Source organism: Aspergillus foveolatus, assembly GCF_047715535.1.
Source record: "Aspergillus foveolatus strain CBS 279.81 unplaced genomic scaffold BDW70scaffold_76, whole genome shotgun sequence".
Taxonomy (NCBI): Eukaryota; Fungi; Ascomycota; class Eurotiomycetes; order Eurotiales; family Aspergillaceae; genus Aspergillus; species Aspergillus foveolatus.
In genome coordinates, this window is record NW_027396140.1 from 20,128 (window position 1) to 39,028 (window position 18,901).

Below are 18,901 nucleotides of genomic sequence, written 5' to 3' on the forward strand. Positions count from 1 at the left end.
GGAGTATGAGCAATGCTCAAGGTCTTCTACCTGACAAAATGGCTGCCGCCAGCGGCTTGTCAATCGATTTGCTGCTACAAAAATCTCATACGATCAGGCGCCCTTGCAGTACCTCTCCTCTACACCTTCCTACTACTCTCCTCTCTGGAAATATACTGCTCAGGCGCCGAAAGCAAGACTGCAGCTTTTTTCTCTGCTCTGCAATTCATGCTGAAAAAGACAGCGGCAGAGGAGTGGGCCGGGCCGATCCCTCCCACATAATGCCGTAGCATGCCGCGCCATCTCCATGAGAGTAGAGCACTGCTCCACAAAGACCCTACTATGATTGGTGCGCTGAATAGCACTTTTTGGCCATATCCATGTACCGCAACTATCGTTGTGCGTTCTCGGTTGAACCGCGTCTTGTCTGGTTGAGACCTTGGGGCATACTCGGTGGAACGCTGCGGCTGACTAGACAATATTCAGAAAACGGCCTTGAGCCGAGTAAGCGACCCGACGCGCAGGCTCGTGAAAGTAACGATGGGCACGTCGTTCTGTTACTGGGAAAGGCTTGGGGAATAGTCAGCGGCTGTTGCATATTCTAGAGTATCGTGACCATATCGTGACCCGGGGTGATTCTGTCTACGCCAGTGCGACACTCAGTCCAGTACTAGGCTCGACCATTGTCTATTTCACCACAGAATAGAATAGTAATCTGAGGTCTTCTTAAACAGACAAAAGCTCTGTAAAGTCACCAATACATCCTCTTAAGAAGCTCTTTCTCCCTCAGGAAGAAGACGACGGGACAGGCCACTCCCTGTCCACTCCCTGCCCCTTCAGCCACGGCCAACAGGCCTCATAGAGCGTCTTGAGCTCTCCATCCCCCAGTTGCAGAAACTTCTTGAAGAGTTCCGGGTCAAAGCGATCTATAAATGCCAGTTGGGAAGCAAATAGTAAATCCGCATACCCTGCTTTCTCGCCCTCAAAGAACGGACCCTTCTTCCCGTCGCGGCCTTTTAGCATCTGGACCAGCACGGCAGCCTCGGTCTCGGCCAGTTTCCACAGCTCGTCCAGACTTGCCGAACCACGCCGACCGCGTCTCATTGAAGTACTTCTGGCCGCGATCGTCCAGATGCTCTACCACACGTGGGATTACGAGCTTTGCAATCACGGGGCGCAGAAGCTTGCAAACCTTCTGGACAGCAAGTACAAGCGCGTAGCTGGCGTCACCCGAGGGGAACACCGACGGAGACGGGAACGTCTTGTCGAGGTGCAGGACGATGGGGAGCGAGTCCATCAGCGCCCCGTTGGAATTTGACGTCACAGAAGACCGGTGGATGATGGCTGGAAGTGTGTAGGGGATGCCTTCTCGGTTGGGTGGCAGCCCCAAGCCCGTGATGAGCGGCTTGATATCTGGATACGAGATCCAGCTCTGAGTGTAGGAAATTCCCTTGAAGTTGAGCACCGCTCGCACCCGGAGGGTGTTAGGAGACCACGACTTGGCTGGGCCAGGGAGGTCTGAGTAGAGGTCGAAGAAGTGGACCGGCTCGGGCTCGGAGGCGGCCATGGTGCTTGATACTGGATTCTTGATACTGGATTTTGGTTATTGATAGCACTGATTGGACGCAGATGCCGAAGTACTTGGCGGCACCAGTGGTATGGGTGGGGGAAAAGAGGAAGACGAGTGGAGGAAGGAGAGGTAAGTTGAGAGAGTCAAGAGGGGTCAAGCTTTGTACGGCAAGCTTGGAAGGCTTGTCTAGAAGATTGGTAATTGGGTAGAGAGATACCGGGTTTAAGCAGGTAAACACCGAACCGACATTTTCACTCCTCCGCTCACCGGGACTGTGGCATGCGGGGTATTTTATAATATTATAGGGGCAATAGAATTGGTGGCTGTATTACAGCAGCTATTTGTCAGCATACCTCCCTCCCTTCCTCTGTCTCTCTCTTTTTCCTCTGTTTCCCTGCCTACCCTCGCCCCGACAACAAGAGTCGTTTTGGATTCCACCTCCACAGAACCACCCACCCCCCAAGGGCTGAAGAGAGCGCGGTAAAGAGGATGAGCGGTCCATACGAGGTGCCGTAGCCGAACCGCTGGCTGGCCGGCAGAGTTCCTGCTTTCAGGAGTCCGACACTGGCGAACCCCCCGCTGGCGTAGCCCACGCCTCTCACCCCGTTCAGCAGACCGTACAGCATCCCGGGATCTATGGCCTCATTGCGCTCCGCAGACTCGCCCTCCATCTGCTTCAGCATCCCTCCCCAGGTCGCGCTATACCCCCCAGAGAAGAAACCAAACGTGATAGAGAAGAGCACTAGGAGCCCGATGTTGCCCTGGGTGGTCAGGCCCCAGAAGAGCAACGTTGCAAGGGCACTGGCAATGGGGGGAATGGCCGACACCGTCTGGGCGGAGAGCCGGATCCGCTTATTGTCGCTCAGCCAGCCGAAGAAGGTCGAGCTGATGATCCCTGGCGTGTTGAAGACGGCCAGCAGCAGCGTCCCGGAAGTCTGAGAGAGTAGGGCAATATCCTTGGCGTAGCTGCTGAGGTAGGTTTGCGGGATCCCGTAGCCGGAGCTCTGGAAGATGATGGCGCTGCTGTAGAAGTAGATCGATCGGTGCTTTAGGAAGGTCCATGGGATCTTGCGTCCACGGGTCCGATGGATACCGACCGCCGAAGGGTGCGTTGGAATCAGGGAGACCGCCACGATACTTGTCCCGGCAACGATCCCTGTCCAGGCTTGCAGGGTCCTCCGGTAGCCGTACGCATCGATCAGCGCGCGAATCATGAACGGGCACGTCGTGCCGACGATGTTCTTGCAGGAGAGAACGATGCCGTATGCGATGGCGCGGTTGCTGGTGCTGTACCACTCGCCCAGGGAGAGCGTGGTCGGGCTGTAGATGAGGGCGCAGCCCAGCGCCGAGGTGATCCCCTGCGTAGCCAGCAGGTGGCCGATGGTCTGGCTATACGCGGATAGTAGGAAACTGAGGCATGCGATCGCTGTGCCGCAGAGAGCTGCCAGTTGGCGGCTATGCGCCCATCGGCGGGTGAACAAGGCAAACAGAAGCGGCATCGACAGATACATGACCCCATTTGCAGTCGTACCAATCACCCCGGTGATGCTGCGGTCTCCTTCAAAGGTCCAGTTGTTGGTGTAGTACTCTTGGAAGACTCCATAGCTCATGGTGAACCCTGCTCAGGGTAAGTAGAGATCAAGGTCAGGGCTTGGGAACCGTCCATACCCCAGATCGGCAGCTGGAGGATCCCAGACCCGATGAGAACGCTCAGTTTCGTTCTTTGCGAGTCCGTATGCCGCGGGTCTGTTTCCCCGACCGTCTGTTCGACGTCGTCAGCATCCTGCACATCGTGGGCCTGGCCTCGCGGCCGCCGCAGTGGGAACTCTTCAGCCTCGGTCATCGTTGAAGGGGTCATTGTTAAGAGATGCAGGTCAGTAGACGAAGGAAAAACTAGTGGACTAGAAAACAAAGGGATTATTGCCTTTTTATCGCATTTCTTCTCTTCTAGGGAAGCAAAGCATTCAGTCAGTCTGGAGTGCGGGGTTGCTTTCAGTCATCCCTCGGACTCCAACTGCTCAGGGTTGCATCCGAGTACTCACATTCTATCGAGTAAGCTTGCCAAAACGAAACCTCGCAGTACCTCTAGCGGTGACCAAGTCCAGTTATTCTACTCATTCATAGTACAAATTTTGGAAGACTCTTTGAAATCACCATCGACCGCCCTATAAAGTCAGGGCTAAGATGGCCGCTTGTGGACCCGCAAAGTATATAGATATAATGTGAAAACCATGAGGATTCTTGTTCGGTTTGAGGTATTGAACGGTCAATTTGGCATTGCTTATTCTTCATAATACAAAGTGCATTACAAAGTGCATTACAAAGTGCATTCCAATGTTCTGCACAGAATGATGTTCTTGTGCCGACATCGGAATTGCTCCGAAGCCAGTATCACGGGTGATCGTTCTAGCGATCTGAAAAATAGTATTCAAAAATAGATTTTTTTCCTTGATCTCACAGCCAGACATGATTATCATACACAAACGATATGGATAAAGACAGCAACGAAATACCACTGCTTTCAGTGCAGGAGATCCTTTCCCACAACGCCCCGAGTGACTGTTGGGTGGTCATCCAGGGCGAGGTCTGGGACTTGACAGCATTCGCCAACGAGCATCCAGGCGGCCCTTCCGGTGAGTTCTGGCTCTTCAAATTCAGATCGTTGGCTAAACACATCTGCAGTTATTCTCAAGTATGCCGGCAGGGACGCGACGGATGCCTTCCTCGAAATCCACACCCCGACAATCATCAGGGAGAACCTCTCCAGTGGACACTTCAAGGGCAGGCTGGACACGTCCACGACCACTCCGAACTGGACACAGATCACGCAAAAAGCGCAGCCTGCTGGGAAGCCCCGGCAGCCCAAGCCGCCGCTCGCTTCGCTAATCAACAGGTGCGTTTTTGTTGCTCGGATAAATATCCGAGGTGGAGGTTGACCGCTTCGCCAGCTACGACTTTGAACAGGCCGCGGCAGTGAGCGCCTCGCAGAAGGCGTATACATTCTATTCCACAGCTGACACGGACTGCTGGACGCGCGACGCAAATGAGTCCATGCTCAAACGGATCTGGTTCCGGCCAAGGGTGATGAGGGACGTGGCCAGTGTCGATACCTCGACCTCCATGCTGGGGATACCAATGTCAATCCCGCTGTTCATATGTCCCGCTGGAGTTGGGTCACTGATCAACCCAGACGCGGAGAAGGCGCTCGCCAGGGCGGCAAAGTCAATGGGGATCGTAGAGATTGTATGTCTGATCAGGAAGAGTATGAGACTCTGCTAACTCTCACAGATTAGCACCAACTCCGCACATCCGCTGGCGGACATAGTCGAACAGGCGCCTGGGTATCCCTTTCTGTTCCAGTTATACCTGAACAAGCAGAGACAAAAGTCAAAGGAGCTCCTCCTCAAAGCAGAATCACTCGGCTGCAAAGCTATCTTCCTGACCGTCGACTCGGCAGGACGAGGCAAGCGCGAATCAGACGAGCGGCTCAAGTCAGACGAGATGCTCCGTGACCCAGTCACTGGCAAGCTCATGAAAGCAGGGGCTGGCTTGACCAGGATTATGGGCAGCTTTATCGACCAGGGAATGACCTGGAAGGATCTGGCGTGGATCCGCAGTGTTACCAAGCTGCCCATCATCCTCAAGGGCATCACGTCCGCAGAAGATGCTAAGATTGCCATGCAGTATAAGGTCGACGGCATCCTGCTCAGTAACCATGGCGGCCGGAACCTGGATTACTCCCCTCCGACCATTCTGCTGCTGCTGGAGCTGCATAAGAACTGTCCCGAGATATTCGACAAGATGGAGATATACGTGGACGGAGGGTTCCGACGGGGCGCAGATATCATCAAGGCGCTTTGTTTGGGCGCAAAAGCTGTGGGTATGGGCCGGAGTTTCTTGTACGCGTTGAACTATGGAACAGAAGGTGTCGAGCATCTCATACAGCGTACGTTTGCTCTCGATGAATATAAGTCTTTTCACGACATGCTAACGTTTCCCAGTGCTCAAAGCCGAGATGGAGGCCGTCATGAAACTGATTGGTATCAAGGACCTCTCCGAGGTCTACCCCGGCCTGGTTAATACGGCGGATGTTGACCATCTGGTGCCGTCTGGCCCTAATCATCCGTACATCAAGTGGAGGATGCGTAGCAATCTGTGAATAGAACCTGCCGATTCAGTCCGGCATCACCATCTACAAGCGCAAAATATCATATTACTTACCACTGCCAAGAAAGTGCCACCGTGTTTCCAAAGCCAGGAGCTGGAGGGGATTGCGGCATCCTCCGGCGCGCTAGGGCTGTTGGGAGGTCACCATGACATGAGCGGCAAAGCCTCGGTGTCTCAGGGCAGCGCGCTTCGTAAAGAACTGCAAACCTCATAGCAGCCATTGTCCAGTGCCTGTCGAACGATTGATGTCCACCCCGTGCGCTAATACCCACGAGGTACTGAATGGTAGCTATCATATACCCGCGGCGTTCGTCCATGGAAGTCGTATCCTCGATCTCACGAGTCTGTGAGACGTATTAGTATAGGCTAAAGGGCTCGAATAAGCCATGTCCTTCGCCTCCGCAGTGGCCCACTCTGTCGGGATACATCAGCCTCGCAATGGATGTAGATGAGTTTTAATCTCGACGTGACCTGGTTGGAGATGGATTTCAGCCATATCAATGTCTCACCAAATCTAGTCGCCAGATGCAGCAGAAAGACAGAGTTCGTAGAACCTTGGAGAATGCCCAAAAGTTTCAAAATTTGCCGCTAATATGTCAACGATCTGTAATATCTAACATTTACCCATACGGAGATGTCTCCAGATTAGGCAAACTATAGGCGAGTAGTTTGCCTTTGTCAATATCTCTATCTTCTTATCGGCAAAATTGGATTTGTTCCGGAGTCCACCGACTATGAGGTCAGACTGACCACGTTCATGTTGACCACGTTCATGTGAACTCTACACAACGAATGGCCCAGGGGCTTGGGACCTCGTGGGTTCGTGGAATGGGTGACGGCTTGCCAGGGACATTGAGCACCTATCAATAGCGGTAGTTCCACCACAGCTTAAGCTTGGCTACATGTCATCGCAGCAGTCTATAGCAGCAGTCCGGTATTACGGTGAGCTAGCGTATTAGGAATATGCTGCATTAATAAATTACGCTTCAATGCAGACTGGGTACCTTCTTGCAAACGCTTTAATCTCTCCATATAACCAATCAAGTCACTACGTAAAGAAATAGCTGTAATGACTTCGGTACCTTTTTGAGAAAAGCCCGAAAATAGGTTTCTATAAACCTCAAGACAAGCTCAATGCATCCTATCCAACACACGAGGATTATTCCAGGACATCCAGAGCTATTCTATGACGAGGCCTAGCCACCAGTGGACCTTTGCCTCGATCCCATCTACGAAACATCACGATAGCACGAAACAGTGTTGTAGCTGGGTCTGAATCGGGTCACCTCAAGCCACAAAGCTAGTTGCCGCAGTCCACCGAGCTAGCACATGGCGTTTGCGGTCGAACTGACATCACAACTGCTTTCTGGGAATAGAATCTACAGCTGAAACTAATATGCAGCAGTTCTGCACAGGTCCAGGGTGGATCTGGCGTGACGTCCGTACGCATCTGACATTATGGAATACCCAAACACTCTATGGCTGGGAGTCATGAATATAAGAACTCGTGGCTGCCGAGCACGTCTAAGCAATCACGATTTCACAGCCTCAATTTTATATTAATCTTTTACATCTTGACAACTGCCGACATGAAAACAATCGCGGTTATCGGGGGAGGGTGGAGTGGATGCCACACGGCCCTCGAGCTTGCCAGTGCTGATGCCAAAGTGATCCGGCTTGATGGGTATGGATATGCAAGGGATTCAGAGCTGAATCGAAGTCGCAAAGAAATAGAGATGCGGGCCATTGCACAGGGTCGCAATACTTGTTTCCTGCAGACTCACCGGGAGCTGTGTGTGAAGGCCTAAAAGGCTCCCCTTGTTATTTTGATTGCTCTTAGCATTCTTATTTCTTTCACCTTCTGTAATTGTGAAGGTTGTATCTATAGACCGTGTAACTGAACACTGTATGGAGCAGGATCTCCTATAGACGCCCGTCAATCAGGTAGAGCGTGCAGCTAAGCTGCCTCGACTTCGCTTTAGCGAGTGACATTAAGATCCAATTTTGGGCCTTCACCAAGGCGGAGCCAGGGAATGAGCGGGCAGAGTGGCCATTCAAGCAAGTGATATCAAGACTAACCTAACGATCCCCATTTTTCGTGCGATTGTGTCCTAGTATTGGACTACCTTTAACTATAGCAGAACCTCATTGCTAGGGCACGCATGGGGCGCATTGAGTATTATTCTAATTCGTAGTCTGAGGTAGACGTAAGTAACAAGAGGACCACTTTGGGTTTGCTTTTTTTGATGAGGTAGCAACTTGCAATTAAATAGTTGCGACAGCAAAGATGCAGCCGGGCCAGCCTCGAGTTCTGGAAGACCATGGTATCCTACTGGAGTGCGTGGACTAGTACTGTAGTAATATATTCGGGCGACCTAGGTGCTAGACATACTCAGCATCATTCCTCATCGTCGACTTTTAACCCCGGAATCCGCCCATTCCGGAACAAGTCTACGAAGATCTGATGGTCGCTTCTGGCCTGGGCTCCATACTCATGGGCAAAATCCACCAAGGCGTTTGCAAAGGCCTCGTCACCACCCGCAGCGGTGATGGCAGCATCAATGGCCTGCTCTGGCGAGAACGGCACCAGCGCCGAGTGTACCTTATCGTCATCTCCTGCGCCATGCATCATTGCCGTCGCGCGTCCAAGATCAGCCACTACGGCAGCCATCTCCGTCACCTCGTTGATTTCGGACCAGTCCAGGTCAACGGCATACGGAGAGACTTCTGCAACGAGCTGTCCCACGCCGTCAATCTCCGTCCAGCCGAGCCAGGGGTCTGCGCATGCCTGCAGGGCACGTTGCGAGATGACGGTCCGGTGGCCTTCGTGGAGGAAGTAATTTGCTGCGGCGGCGTTGGAGACGTGCGCAGATACTGCAGCGGGTATGGACTGCTTCATGTATATGATCACATCGTTCTCGATCGCCTCGCTCTTACCCTCCAGGAGGATGTTGTAGGAGGGAAGACCCGCTGATCCGATTCCCACCCCACGGCGGCCGACAACATCCTTGACCCGGTAGGCGCTCGACTCCAGTTTCGCGTGTGGAAGCGTCTGCAGGTACTTGTGGAATGCGGCAATGACTTTGTCTCTTGTTAGATCATCGAGCTTGATTGCGCCGCCGCCGAGTGTAAACCGGCGTTCGTAGTCGTGAATCTCCGTCTGAGAGTCTAGCAGGGCAACCCGCGTCTGCATTCTGGCGTTGCGCAGCGCATCGAGCAGGGGACCCTTTGCCGTATCGAGAGTAAACCGTCGGACCTCCTGGGCGTCGTTGCTGGCAAGGGTACGAATACGCTCACGGTAGGCCGCGGCGTATGTCCTCACAAGCCGGCTGATCTGCTGGTCGCTGAGGGCTTTTGCATACCCGATCAGGGCAATCGATGCCGCGAACCGCTTGACATCCCAGGTAAAAGGGCCAACGTAGGCTTCGTCAAAGTCGTTTACGTTGAAGATCAGTCGGCCATGCGAGTCCATATAGGTGCCAAAGTTCTCTGCATGCAGATCGCCGTGGATCCAGATGCGACTGGATTGCTCATCCAGAAAGACGTCGTCCTGCACCTGCGCCTCGAGGTCATGGTAGAAGAGACATGCCGTGCCGCGGTAAAAGGCAAACGCTGAGGCGGCCATCTTCCTGAACTTGACCTGGAAGGCAGCCGGGTCTGCAGCGAGGAGGTCGCCGAATGCCGTGGAGAAGACATGGAGGATCTCTTCGCCTCGCTGCTCGGTGGAAGTCGCGTTGGATCCCATGCTGACTGCGTAATGCTGTTGGACAATATACTGCTGACTGTCTGGCGTTTTCCGTGGCTCGTTGCGTATTTATAATGATTTCTCGTGGACAATAGCCAACACTCTTTATGAATGAGGCAGTGCAAGGACCCTGCTCCATCTATCTAGTTGCTTGGCCCGGGTCCTAATAGTCTTGTCATTAAGCTCCGCCTTTAGAACTGACCAACGGTAGCAATTAGGGATAGCTAGACAACTCCACAGCTTGAGGCCAAGATACTGCATGTCTTCAGTAAAAGTGAGTGATTGGCTTTAGAGCCGTTTTACATGCTGTCCACCCGCTGCGCGGGGAAACCTGACGCGAGCTGACAGGCCACAACAGACCACCGTTGTCTGGGCAGTCCACAGCCAAGGAACAGGGGGCTTCAAGCAAACAGCTACACGTCACAGTCAGCTCAGCCACCTCACCTGCTTATCGGGATTCGGAGGAGCTGGATGGGGGTCCCATTCTTACAGGAGATAACAATCGTGCTCGCGCTGAAGCTGCAGCGGCTAAACCAGAGGACAGCCATCTAGACGTAGGCCGATTATTGCGCAGACGAGCTGAGTTTTCAGCTTCAACAACCCCTCTTTCAGCCTCGTCTTTCATGCAGTCCGTTTTTGGTGGCATCCCTGGCCCGTGTAAATAGCGCGTGGAGCAATGCTGGTCCTGACAGCTGGATATCGTACATGAATTATGCATGAGATACTAATAATCAGATATGGACGGAGCGGTGCTTGGACATTTGAGCATTAAAGGCAGAAATATAACCGTCGTATTTTCATAAGTAGAGATCTAACCTCTGAAGTAGTAGGGCACCAGGGCTAGGGCAAATCTCGCGTCGGATGCTTCATCGGAGGCGTCTGACTCGATCTTCCACGGATAAAGCCGGCGGGCTGTACATACCTAGTAGACTAAATCACCTCAAGGGTCTCCCGCTGTCTGCTCTCGTACGATATCTAATAAACAAGACTGGCGATATGTGCCATAAATATGACAGTATTCCCCCCACCGCAAGCCAAATTCGCGCAAATCCCTCGCAATATTAGACCTGCACCTGACGATAGTTATTACCATACGCCATTAATGCTGGCCCAACTGAATATATGCTGTCATGCTTTCCCAACTTGCATTATGGCGCAGCGCTTGGCCATTGCGAGCCACGATTGGTGAAGTAGGCTGCCTCGAGTTAGAACTAGAATCCACCAAGCTTTTAAAATAGCCTTACCCAAGTGTGCAGACAGCGGGCTCGCTAGTACCAAGAATGAGCGCGCCATAGCCGGCTGTGCCACTGCTGAAATTTAGGCAATCAGCCACTGCAAGCTCTGCAGTTCTTATGACCATTACTTCCCGTCCTTTCCCTTGCTCAGAGATTGGCCCATCGTTTTCTTGACGGTAGCCTCTAGGACCCCTATAGCTTGGCTGGGTTGTGGAATGCTGCTAGGAGACTTGGCTCGGGCCAGTACGGGCTTATCTCGGCCCTCGTCTCACTCGGAAGGCCGAAAAGAAGTCGACATGGAAAGGTTTTTGCTCTGAAGCAGTGGGAGCTTTCAGCTTCAAGATCGGGTCAGTGAGCGAAGACTCGGGGTTTGGACTGCGGTTCAGGCATGGGCTCAGACATACCCAGCATGGCCATTTGGCCAATCATTAACTTGAAAGCAACAGCAGCTTGACCTTGGCATCGATAAATCCCGGGTGTTTCTGGGGGTGAGAAGACCGACTCAAGAAGATCGTAGCCGATATATCCAACTTGTCCCTGTTATTAGAACCGAATTCCTCTCTTATCCTAAACATAGAACATGAACGAGTCCCTTCAGGGTCACTCTTGCAGGAAGATTCCAGATCGCACGTCAGAGCTAGGCCCAACCCGCCTGTTAGCAAACGATACAAACATGCTGTATGAACCTACTAATTAGATAAATCAGCAATTTTATGCAGAGAATATAGACTAATTTGGAGATTTTATGGAAATAGGTTCTTTTCGGTTATCCCGCAAGGTCTCCAAAAACCCACGCTGGTTTTATCATTGTCTAGTCAGAGCCACATCTTCATCCTTGTCCATTTGCCCTTTCGATAGCATTGCCTTTATTCAGGAAGCTCAATGTCTGTCTGAAATTGAGGAATGGCCAGTGATGTGACACTACGATGAAGTATAAGGGGCGCCCATCTTGGGAAAAAAAGAAAAGAAAAGAAAGGAAAGGAAAGGAAAAGAAAAGAAAGGAAAGGAAAGGAAAGGAAAGGAAAGGAAAGGAAAAGAAAACAAAAGAGAAGAAAACTCTTTGCGCTGTAAAACTCGTCAGCAGGTTAGGGCTTTGAGCACGCAGTACTCATAAAAAGAGAGCTGCCGGCGTAAGGTACATATGAACCAGGATTTTGAGTGCTATTCTAGGTGTTGAACGAAAAGTCGATAACCCCCCGAAACAGTGCATATGAGAAATCGTTTACATAATAGACATGTCTAAATCATGAGGTATGGCTACCGCGCAGGTCTAGCTCTCCCAGTAAAATCAGATCTTCATGAAGGTATTATTATCCCCATAAAAACCCGTCCGTATTGCGTAGTACACGGCCAGCATGACTACCTATGAGTTGCGACTTCCTTCAGCCATCCGGTTTTCAGGCAATTGACTGATCAGTCTGCTCCGAGTTGGAGGCAAATCGGGGAGGGCCACAAATGCATTTCTCTCCCTCCTAGTACTTGACCGCACCAGTCCACTCCCGTCCACACTGAGATGGAATGATTTCTTGTGCCGATTCCTTGAGTTTCCCGGGGCCTCTTGCGGTGAACTGTAGTCGTAGTCGTAGGCTTCATTTGTGCTTCCACAGCCCGGGATGATAATCTTGAGGAGAGCACGCATTCCGGGTAAGCACGAGCAAATTATGCCAAGATCAATCTCAACAATATTCCAGATGCAAAAGGGGATGAAATCTCCTGGAATTGGCCGGTCAGTTAGAGCAGCTTTGGGGCAGCCGCGGCTGGTTACTTACTCGTCTGGTTCCGGGATTTTAGGAAGTTGTATGTTGTGACCACTCGGACAATATTCAGGGCAGTTACTTTGGGGATGATTAGGAAAATACGACAAGGGCCAAGCGGAGTGAGAGATTGACATAGACCCAGTAAGGAACATCACACAGACGCCGGCCTTCTTCGTTTTGGACATGTCCAGTCTTAGCAGGACAGGCAGCGGCATGCCAAGCACAATGACATCAAATACGATGTTGAGTATAGCATGGGAGACCTGGACAGCCATCGAATTCACGCAAGTGCCGGTATGCTCGCTGTCCCAGCCTAGCCAGGCGAAGCTTCGCGGGCGGCATATCCAGATTATGACCAGAGTGTATGCGACACCCCACATGCTGACGATAGCGAGCATGGCAAAGGTTGCAATGCGCAGACTCCGGTTGGGGAATATCCGCAGATATAGCAGTGACATTGAGATCTTGATCACCGCCAGGCACGGGATATACAGATTTGTGGTCACAACGAAGAGCTATGAACCGTCTCAGGTCAGCGTCAAAGAAGACAAGAAAAAAAAAAAGAAGAAGAAGGGCAGCGGCTATTCACATGGAGTAGACGGTCTATTTTTGGACGTTCAAGATACCAAATGTCGGTTCCTAGCCCTAAGTTACTGGCTACAGCCTGGTAAGCACGGATGTGCGGCGATGGGAAGCCAAGCACGTACTAGGGTAAACGATGGCGGCGATTGCAATGGCGATGCCCTTTTCCTCTTTAGTCTTTGTAGTTTAGCTTTTCAATAGTGGAGTTGCGATGACCTACCACGCTGAGGCTGGTGGCGAGGTCGTCGAGGCCGTAGTTGCGGTTAAGGACCCGGGCAACAGTTCTCATGAGGACGCAGACGATCATGATCACCAGGAACGTGGTGCTCACTACGACAAGCGCCTGGGTCTGTGCCCTGGGTTTGGCGCCACAGATCGTGTCCGAGAACCGCCTGACTGCTTTGCCGGCAGTCAGTGTGGCTGCCAGGGATCGCTGGATCGAGGTCTCGGGGCGAGCATTTACCGAAGATATCTGAAACCGAGCACGCTTGCACAACACACGTTCCCATCGCCTTGACTACGGTCTGGTCATAGCAGACACATATAGCCTCCGTCAGACTGCACGACGCCTCTGCTGCGGCCGCGGTAAGGCAGGAGCGCTGCAAGCCTTATTAGCACGAGCCATGGGGAACCGGAAATGCTGGAGACATACCGCGCAGTCAGGTATTGGATTGACGGGTGGCAGCTGGTCGCGGATATCCATGGTTGCGGCCGAGAACTCGCCTGGGCTAGTGGTCAAGAGTCGAAGGTCGAGCCCAGCCCGGCATTCCACCGCTCTTTAAAGAGCAGAGCCTGCAGGGTTTCAGCCACCGCGCGGCTAAAAAGAGTAGATGGACCGTCTGGCCAGAGCGCTAGGGCAACGTGGAGTCTCAAGCTAACCAACTCTAGTGGAAATGCCAACTCTATTAGATGAATCCTCCAACATAGAGGGTTACTACCGTTGTTTGAAATCTATGCCATGAGATGACGAGCGTTTCGTCCCTGGTCTTAGCGGTCAATGCTGAGAGATAGCCCAGCATCAGATTCGCAAGCAAACCGGAATGGAAAGGGCCATCATGGTTTCAGGAACTGGTCGGATCGCAGCAACCGTTTCCACTAACGTGGCGTCCAATTGAGATGAAACCCCGAAGGATAGAAGGCTGAACTGTGTTCTCGTCTCTCCTTGTACCTGGTAAAGCCAAAACTAACAAAACAGAGAAAGAATCAAAATAATAAGAAAAATATAGATGTATAATATAAATAAATAATCAAATAATTAACTAAATAGATAACTAAATAACGAACTAAATAAATAAAGGTAATGAGAGAAAGAGAAAAGAAATGAAAAAGCAACCCAGCCTGGATGAGTCTCTGCGGCTCCGGTCGATTGAGGGTCCAAGGACAGCCCCTTCATGGAAATTTCCATACAAATTGGATCCGTTCTCAGGAGCAGGAACTGTTTCACTCGCCCGACGAACGCCTCATGGACCCGGCTATTTTCGTAATGTCATGGCGGTCCAGCCTCAACACGAGAGTTATGGGCAGAGTGGGCCGGTCTGTGACGATCCAGATCTATGAATCTGTAAGAATCGGCGAATCGCCATTGGTTTATTCCGTCTATAGTGGACTGTACGTCCCGTTTCTTTTTCCGAATCGGATTTCCAGATACTCAATAAGGCCATTGCGCAAAGCCCATACTGGCATAGAGAACGGGGTTGGTGGGTGTGACTGCCAGTCCGGGTTCTGTCCTGCACCTGCCCTCTGCCCTATGCAACCATGGCTCTTGCTCATTTCATACAGCGCAATGTTTACCTACGCAAACGGTATTCAAAGATCATGTTCCTCGATCGCGTCCTGAAGCCAGACTCATCGTTGCAATCATGGCTTTTTCAAAAGATACGGTGAATGGCACCGAAGACACGGAGAACCGATACTCGAGTTTCGCGGGCGTCTCCCAAGGGAACCATGTCAAGTTCCATGTGGCTGGCTGCGCCTATTTCTGGGCCGTCTCAGAGGCTCTGCTGAAGGCCAAGAGGTCCATTTGGATTATGGGCTGTACATGCTGATCTCCACCGGTGAACCTGTGAGCTGACGGCTAACCGGCGCCAGGGTGGGTGTCGCCCGAGGTCTATCTCCGGCGCCCTCCATCGGAAAACGAAGAGTACCGGCTTGACCGGATGCTTCAGGCGGCGGCCTTTCGCGGGGTCAAGGTCAATGTGGTGGTGTTCAAGGAGGTCGCTGTGGCCATGTGCTGTACGCGGTTCTTCCCTCTTCCAGATTTATTCGCCCGTCTTGACAGGTTAAATAGTGGACTCACACTATACGAAACGCACGCTGGAATCCCTGCACCCGGGGATCTCTGTCTTTCGCTATCCGGATCATATCCCAGGGGAGGGCGTCCGTCCGTCGCAGATTGGATCCTATTCAGCGAGGGGGGACGCGGGTATTCGAGAGATCGGCGACGAGGCGCTACAAGGACTGTTCGAGGCTGCAGGGCTGCGGACTCTGTTCTGGGCGCATCACGAGAAGCTGGTCATTGTGGACCAGCAGCTGGCATTCATCGGAGGCATTGATCTCTCTTTTGGACGATGGGACCTGGTCCAGCATCCGATCGCCGACTCTCATCCCTGCGATGCGCGCCAGATCGTCTTCCCTGGGCAGGACTACAATAATGCTCGCGTGAGGGACTATGAGGATCTCAAACACTGGGAGAAAACCGGGCTCGACCGCTCGATCACGCCACGCATGGGATGGGAGGATATCTCCGTCAGCCTGACCGGGCCGGCAGTGGTCGATATCTGTCGACACTTTGTTGACCGCTGGAACTTCATCTGGGAGGTAAAATACAACCGCGCTCCGCCTGGGATGTGCTCCTATGCGCCTCTTTTGCAGCCAAGTCCATTCGTTGCTGCGTGCCATGGCAACGCCGGATCGATGGACTGTCAGATCGTGCGAAGTATCGGCTACTGGAGCAACGGCGTCCCGACAGAAAGCAGTCTTTATAATGCCTACATCGACATTATCACTAAAAGCGAACACTTTGTCTACCTGGAGCAACAGTTCTTCATCAGCTCCACGGGCGACGAAGTCGAGACAGTCTGGAACCGGGTGGCAGAGGCATTCGTTGAGCGCATTCTGCGCGCCGCGCGCGAAAAGAAGCGATACAAGGTTATTGTTGTCTTGCCTGCACTGCCTGCATTCCCGGGAGATATCCACGCCCAGTTTTCAGGGGAGCTGCCACGGGCGCTCATGAAGCTGCAGTTCGATTCTATCAACCGAGGCGGCCTCAGTCTCTTGGAAAGAGTCAAGAAGGCCGGGGTGAATCCTGATGAATATATCCGGTTCTTCAATCTGAGGAGCTACGATCGCCTGCGGCCCGTGGCTAGTAATCGGGTTGAGGACCTGCTCCATTCCGTCGGACTTCATGCAAATATCGAGATTGGAGCTCCGAAAGCGCCAGATGCTGTCACTGACATGCAAGCGCCCAGCGAGGATGCGCAGCTGTCTCCCGGTCTCTGGGATACAGTCAGCTCCTGTTATATGCTCGACGGGCCAGATATCCGAAGCGTCCTCTGGCCAGATGGCGCGTCTTTCGCAGAGATGGAGGGCTTTGTGCAGGAGCAGGTATATGTCCATAGCAAGCTCTTGATCGCGGACGACCGGGTGGTCCTTTGTGGCTCTGCCAATCTGAATGACCGGTCACTCAAGGGAAGCCGGGATTCAGAGATTGCAGTCGTGATCGAGGACAGAACTCCGCTGCCGTCGACTATGCATGACCAGCCCTTTGAAGCCAGTAGATTTGCTGCTACTCTTCGCCGGTACCTCTTTCGAAAGCATCTCGGTCTTCTGCCCCCGCAAAACATGCGCCAGCCAGATAGCCATTTTATGCCTGCGCCGGTACCTCTCGACTATGACTACGGGTCTCCGGAAGACCTTCTCGTGGCAGATCCACTAAGCGACGGTTTCATCGACCTTTGGGACCAGGTTGCACGCCGGAACACTCTGGCCTTTCGAAGAGTGTTTGACCCCATTCCGGATGATAAGGAGAAGACCTGGGAGGACTATGACCGTGTAGCCGAAAGAACCCGCCGCGGGCATGTCGCGTTGGGCCACTTCTCCAGCAGTAAAGAAGCGATTCGTGAGGTAAAGGACGAGCTCGCGGCCATCAAGGGGACGTTGGTGGAGATGCCGATGGACTTTTTGATCAACTGTAACATTCAGCCCGACGACGCAGTCTTTAATATGTACACCAGGTCGGGATACACTTAGAGCATAGCCAGACTTTTGATAGGGAGCAACGATGGGCAATATTATTGATTATCGTTGTGTAGAATTCACGTAGCTTGGGCTGACCCGAAATATAGACCGACGTGTTCACTGTCAACGGTACGCACTGATCTGATTTCGACGTATACTGGGGCACGTACGAGATGACTACCTATTCTGTACATGGGCAAAGGCACTCTTTCAAAAAGCGCCGTACCGTGCCAAGCCCTGATCTTGTCATTTTGACAGGCGGTTTGTAGATCTACAGGTCAAGACGACCAAGTGATTCCAATAGCTGGTTTTGGACAAGCAACGCGGATCGTATGGGTGTTCTTGGAGAGCTTATCAACAGGGGTAAACAGCCGATTAGACTTTCCATTAGATTTCTTGTTTTCTTGTGGTAGGTACATACTGTTTGACTTTCGAATTGAAGAGTAATTGAATGCTGGGAGCAAAATTGAGCCGCTTCAGAGATCGGCTGAGCGTCAGATACATAGGGCCAAGGGGGCGCTCGAAAGCCCTGACAAAGAGCAGTCAACGGATAAAGCATAAGCGCAACCGCAAGAAGAGCAGTACCGAAAACGCTGTAAGGTGGCGTCGCGAAGAAAGGATAACGGTCGTTAAGAAGAAGCAATCACTGCTGGCCGGGGACTCGCCATCTGCACGGTCCAGTTCAGCCAAGGCAGTGTGCAGCTGGCAAACAGGCTCCAGCAGACTCAAGGCAGTCATAGCAATCCCAGTACCATTGGGACCTATATCACCTCTTGGCCCTGGTGATGTTGGTAGCTAAAGTGTACGTCTTCGCCAGCCAAACGCATCTGATTTGGCCGGTGGCTAGCTATACTGCACCACCACCGAGTGACTGCATACGACATGCCAGGATTGCAGCTGGGTAGGAACATGGTCAAAGAAGCATGCTCGAAACAGACATAGAATGCGCATGCCAGGGCTTGCAGCTAGACACCCAGCTTGTAGGGGTCCTCCTCAGCTGAGTAGATTTGGATGAGGCCAGGATGTAGATATTATCTTATTCCGGGGTTCTCCAGCTACAACGAAGCGATGACCATCGGAGATCGATCCCTAGAGATTCAATTTGTTCAGAAGGATTGCTTGGAGACTCTAGTTACAGCAATGTAGACAGATTTAGGTAGAGCAGTTAGTCGTCATAATGATTTGCACGCTTGGATTGATGATCAGGAAGGCCTTCTGCCGTTTGAGCTCATGGGTCAGAATGGGCTGACAAAATGGTACCGACTTCCTGGAGTATCGCACGTACATCTTAGCTATAGTCTGAATCAGCCAGCGGAATGACGCCGATTTTCTGCCATACCTCTTCTCTCGACCGTAGAGATGAGTCTCACTAATGATCCGTTGCGATATCGTCACCTAGCGCTAGCATCCTTCATGAGACAGGAGAGGTGATATCCATATACAGGTATGCCGGCATGGTCACTTATATATAGTTGTCTGGACCTAGTTGATCCAAAAAACCAGCCCGACATTCCTACAAAGACCAGCGCGCAAGTCCTCTCAGATAGTACCAACCCTGTGCGACTGCTGCCGCGAGTCCGATTTTAATCCTTTGTTGACGCAGAAACCTAACCGCCATCACATCGCAGCG

General features: G+C 52.2%; 6 protein-coding genes across 6 annotated transcripts; 2 read left to right on the forward strand and 4 right to left on the reverse strand.

Moving 5' to 3' along the window:
- Positions 1-707: 707 nt before the first annotated feature.
- Positions 708-1,674, reverse strand: BDW70DRAFT_143621 (uncharacterized protein). The gene has a single exon (XM_073738125.1). The coding sequence runs from the start codon at positions 1,544-1,546 to the stop codon at positions 962-964; it is 585 nt and encodes a 194-aa protein (XP_073592076.1). The 5' UTR covers positions 1,547-1,674; the 3' UTR covers positions 708-961.
- Positions 1,675-1,886: 212 nt separating this feature from the next.
- On the reverse strand, positions 1,887-3,645 carry BDW70DRAFT_171483 (major facilitator superfamily domain-containing protein; the record flags this gene model as incomplete). The annotated part of the gene is made up of 3 exons (XM_073743232.1): positions 3,218-3,645; positions 2,054-3,167; positions 1,887-1,935 (listed from the first exon to the last, which is right to left on the reverse strand). The coding sequence occupies exons 1-3, from the start codon at positions 3,405-3,407 to the stop codon at positions 1,887-1,889; spliced, it is 1,353 nt and encodes a 450-aa protein (XP_073592077.1). The 5' UTR covers positions 3,408-3,645.
- An 88-nt stretch (positions 3,646-3,733) lies between these two features.
- BDW70DRAFT_171485 (FMN-dependent alpha-hydroxy acid dehydrogenase) lies at positions 3,734-5,708 on the forward strand (the record flags this gene model as incomplete). Its single annotated transcript, XM_073743233.1, has 6 exons — positions 3,734-3,743; positions 4,048-4,182; positions 4,232-4,442; positions 4,498-4,792; positions 4,838-5,495; positions 5,551-5,708. 6 exons carry the CDS (start codon positions 3,734-3,736, stop codon positions 5,706-5,708), a joined length of 1,467 nt encoding a protein of 488 aa, XP_073592078.1.
- A 2,166-nt stretch (positions 5,709-7,874) lies between these two features.
- Positions 7,875-9,598, reverse strand: BDW70DRAFT_143624 (DUF2252 domain-containing protein). The gene has a single exon (XM_073738126.1). It carries the CDS (start codon positions 9,459-9,461, stop codon positions 8,115-8,117), a length of 1,347 nt encoding a protein of 448 aa, XP_073592079.1. The 5' UTR covers positions 9,462-9,598; the 3' UTR covers positions 7,875-8,114.
- Positions 9,599-12,059: 2,461 nt separating this feature from the next.
- On the reverse strand, positions 12,060-13,738 carry BDW70DRAFT_153479 (CFEM domain-containing protein; the record flags this gene model as incomplete). The annotated part of the gene is made up of 8 exons (XM_073739647.1): positions 12,060-12,409; positions 12,466-12,531; positions 12,611-12,968; positions 13,043-13,110; positions 13,161-13,197; positions 13,256-13,434; positions 13,499-13,634; positions 13,688-13,738. 8 exons carry the CDS (start codon positions 13,736-13,738, stop codon positions 12,060-12,062), a joined length of 1,245 nt encoding a protein of 414 aa, XP_073592080.1.
- Positions 13,739-14,344: 606 nt separating this feature from the next.
- On the forward strand, positions 14,345-17,400 carry BDW70DRAFT_171488 (uncharacterized protein). Its single transcript, XM_073743234.1, has 3 exons — positions 14,345-15,069; positions 15,124-15,267; positions 15,323-17,400. The coding sequence occupies exons 1-3, from the start codon at positions 14,895-14,897 to the stop codon at positions 17,281-17,283; spliced, it is 2,280 nt and encodes a 759-aa protein (XP_073592081.1). The 5' UTR covers positions 14,345-14,894; the 3' UTR covers positions 17,284-17,400.
- The last annotated feature ends 1,501 nt before the right edge of the window (positions 17,401-18,901 follow it).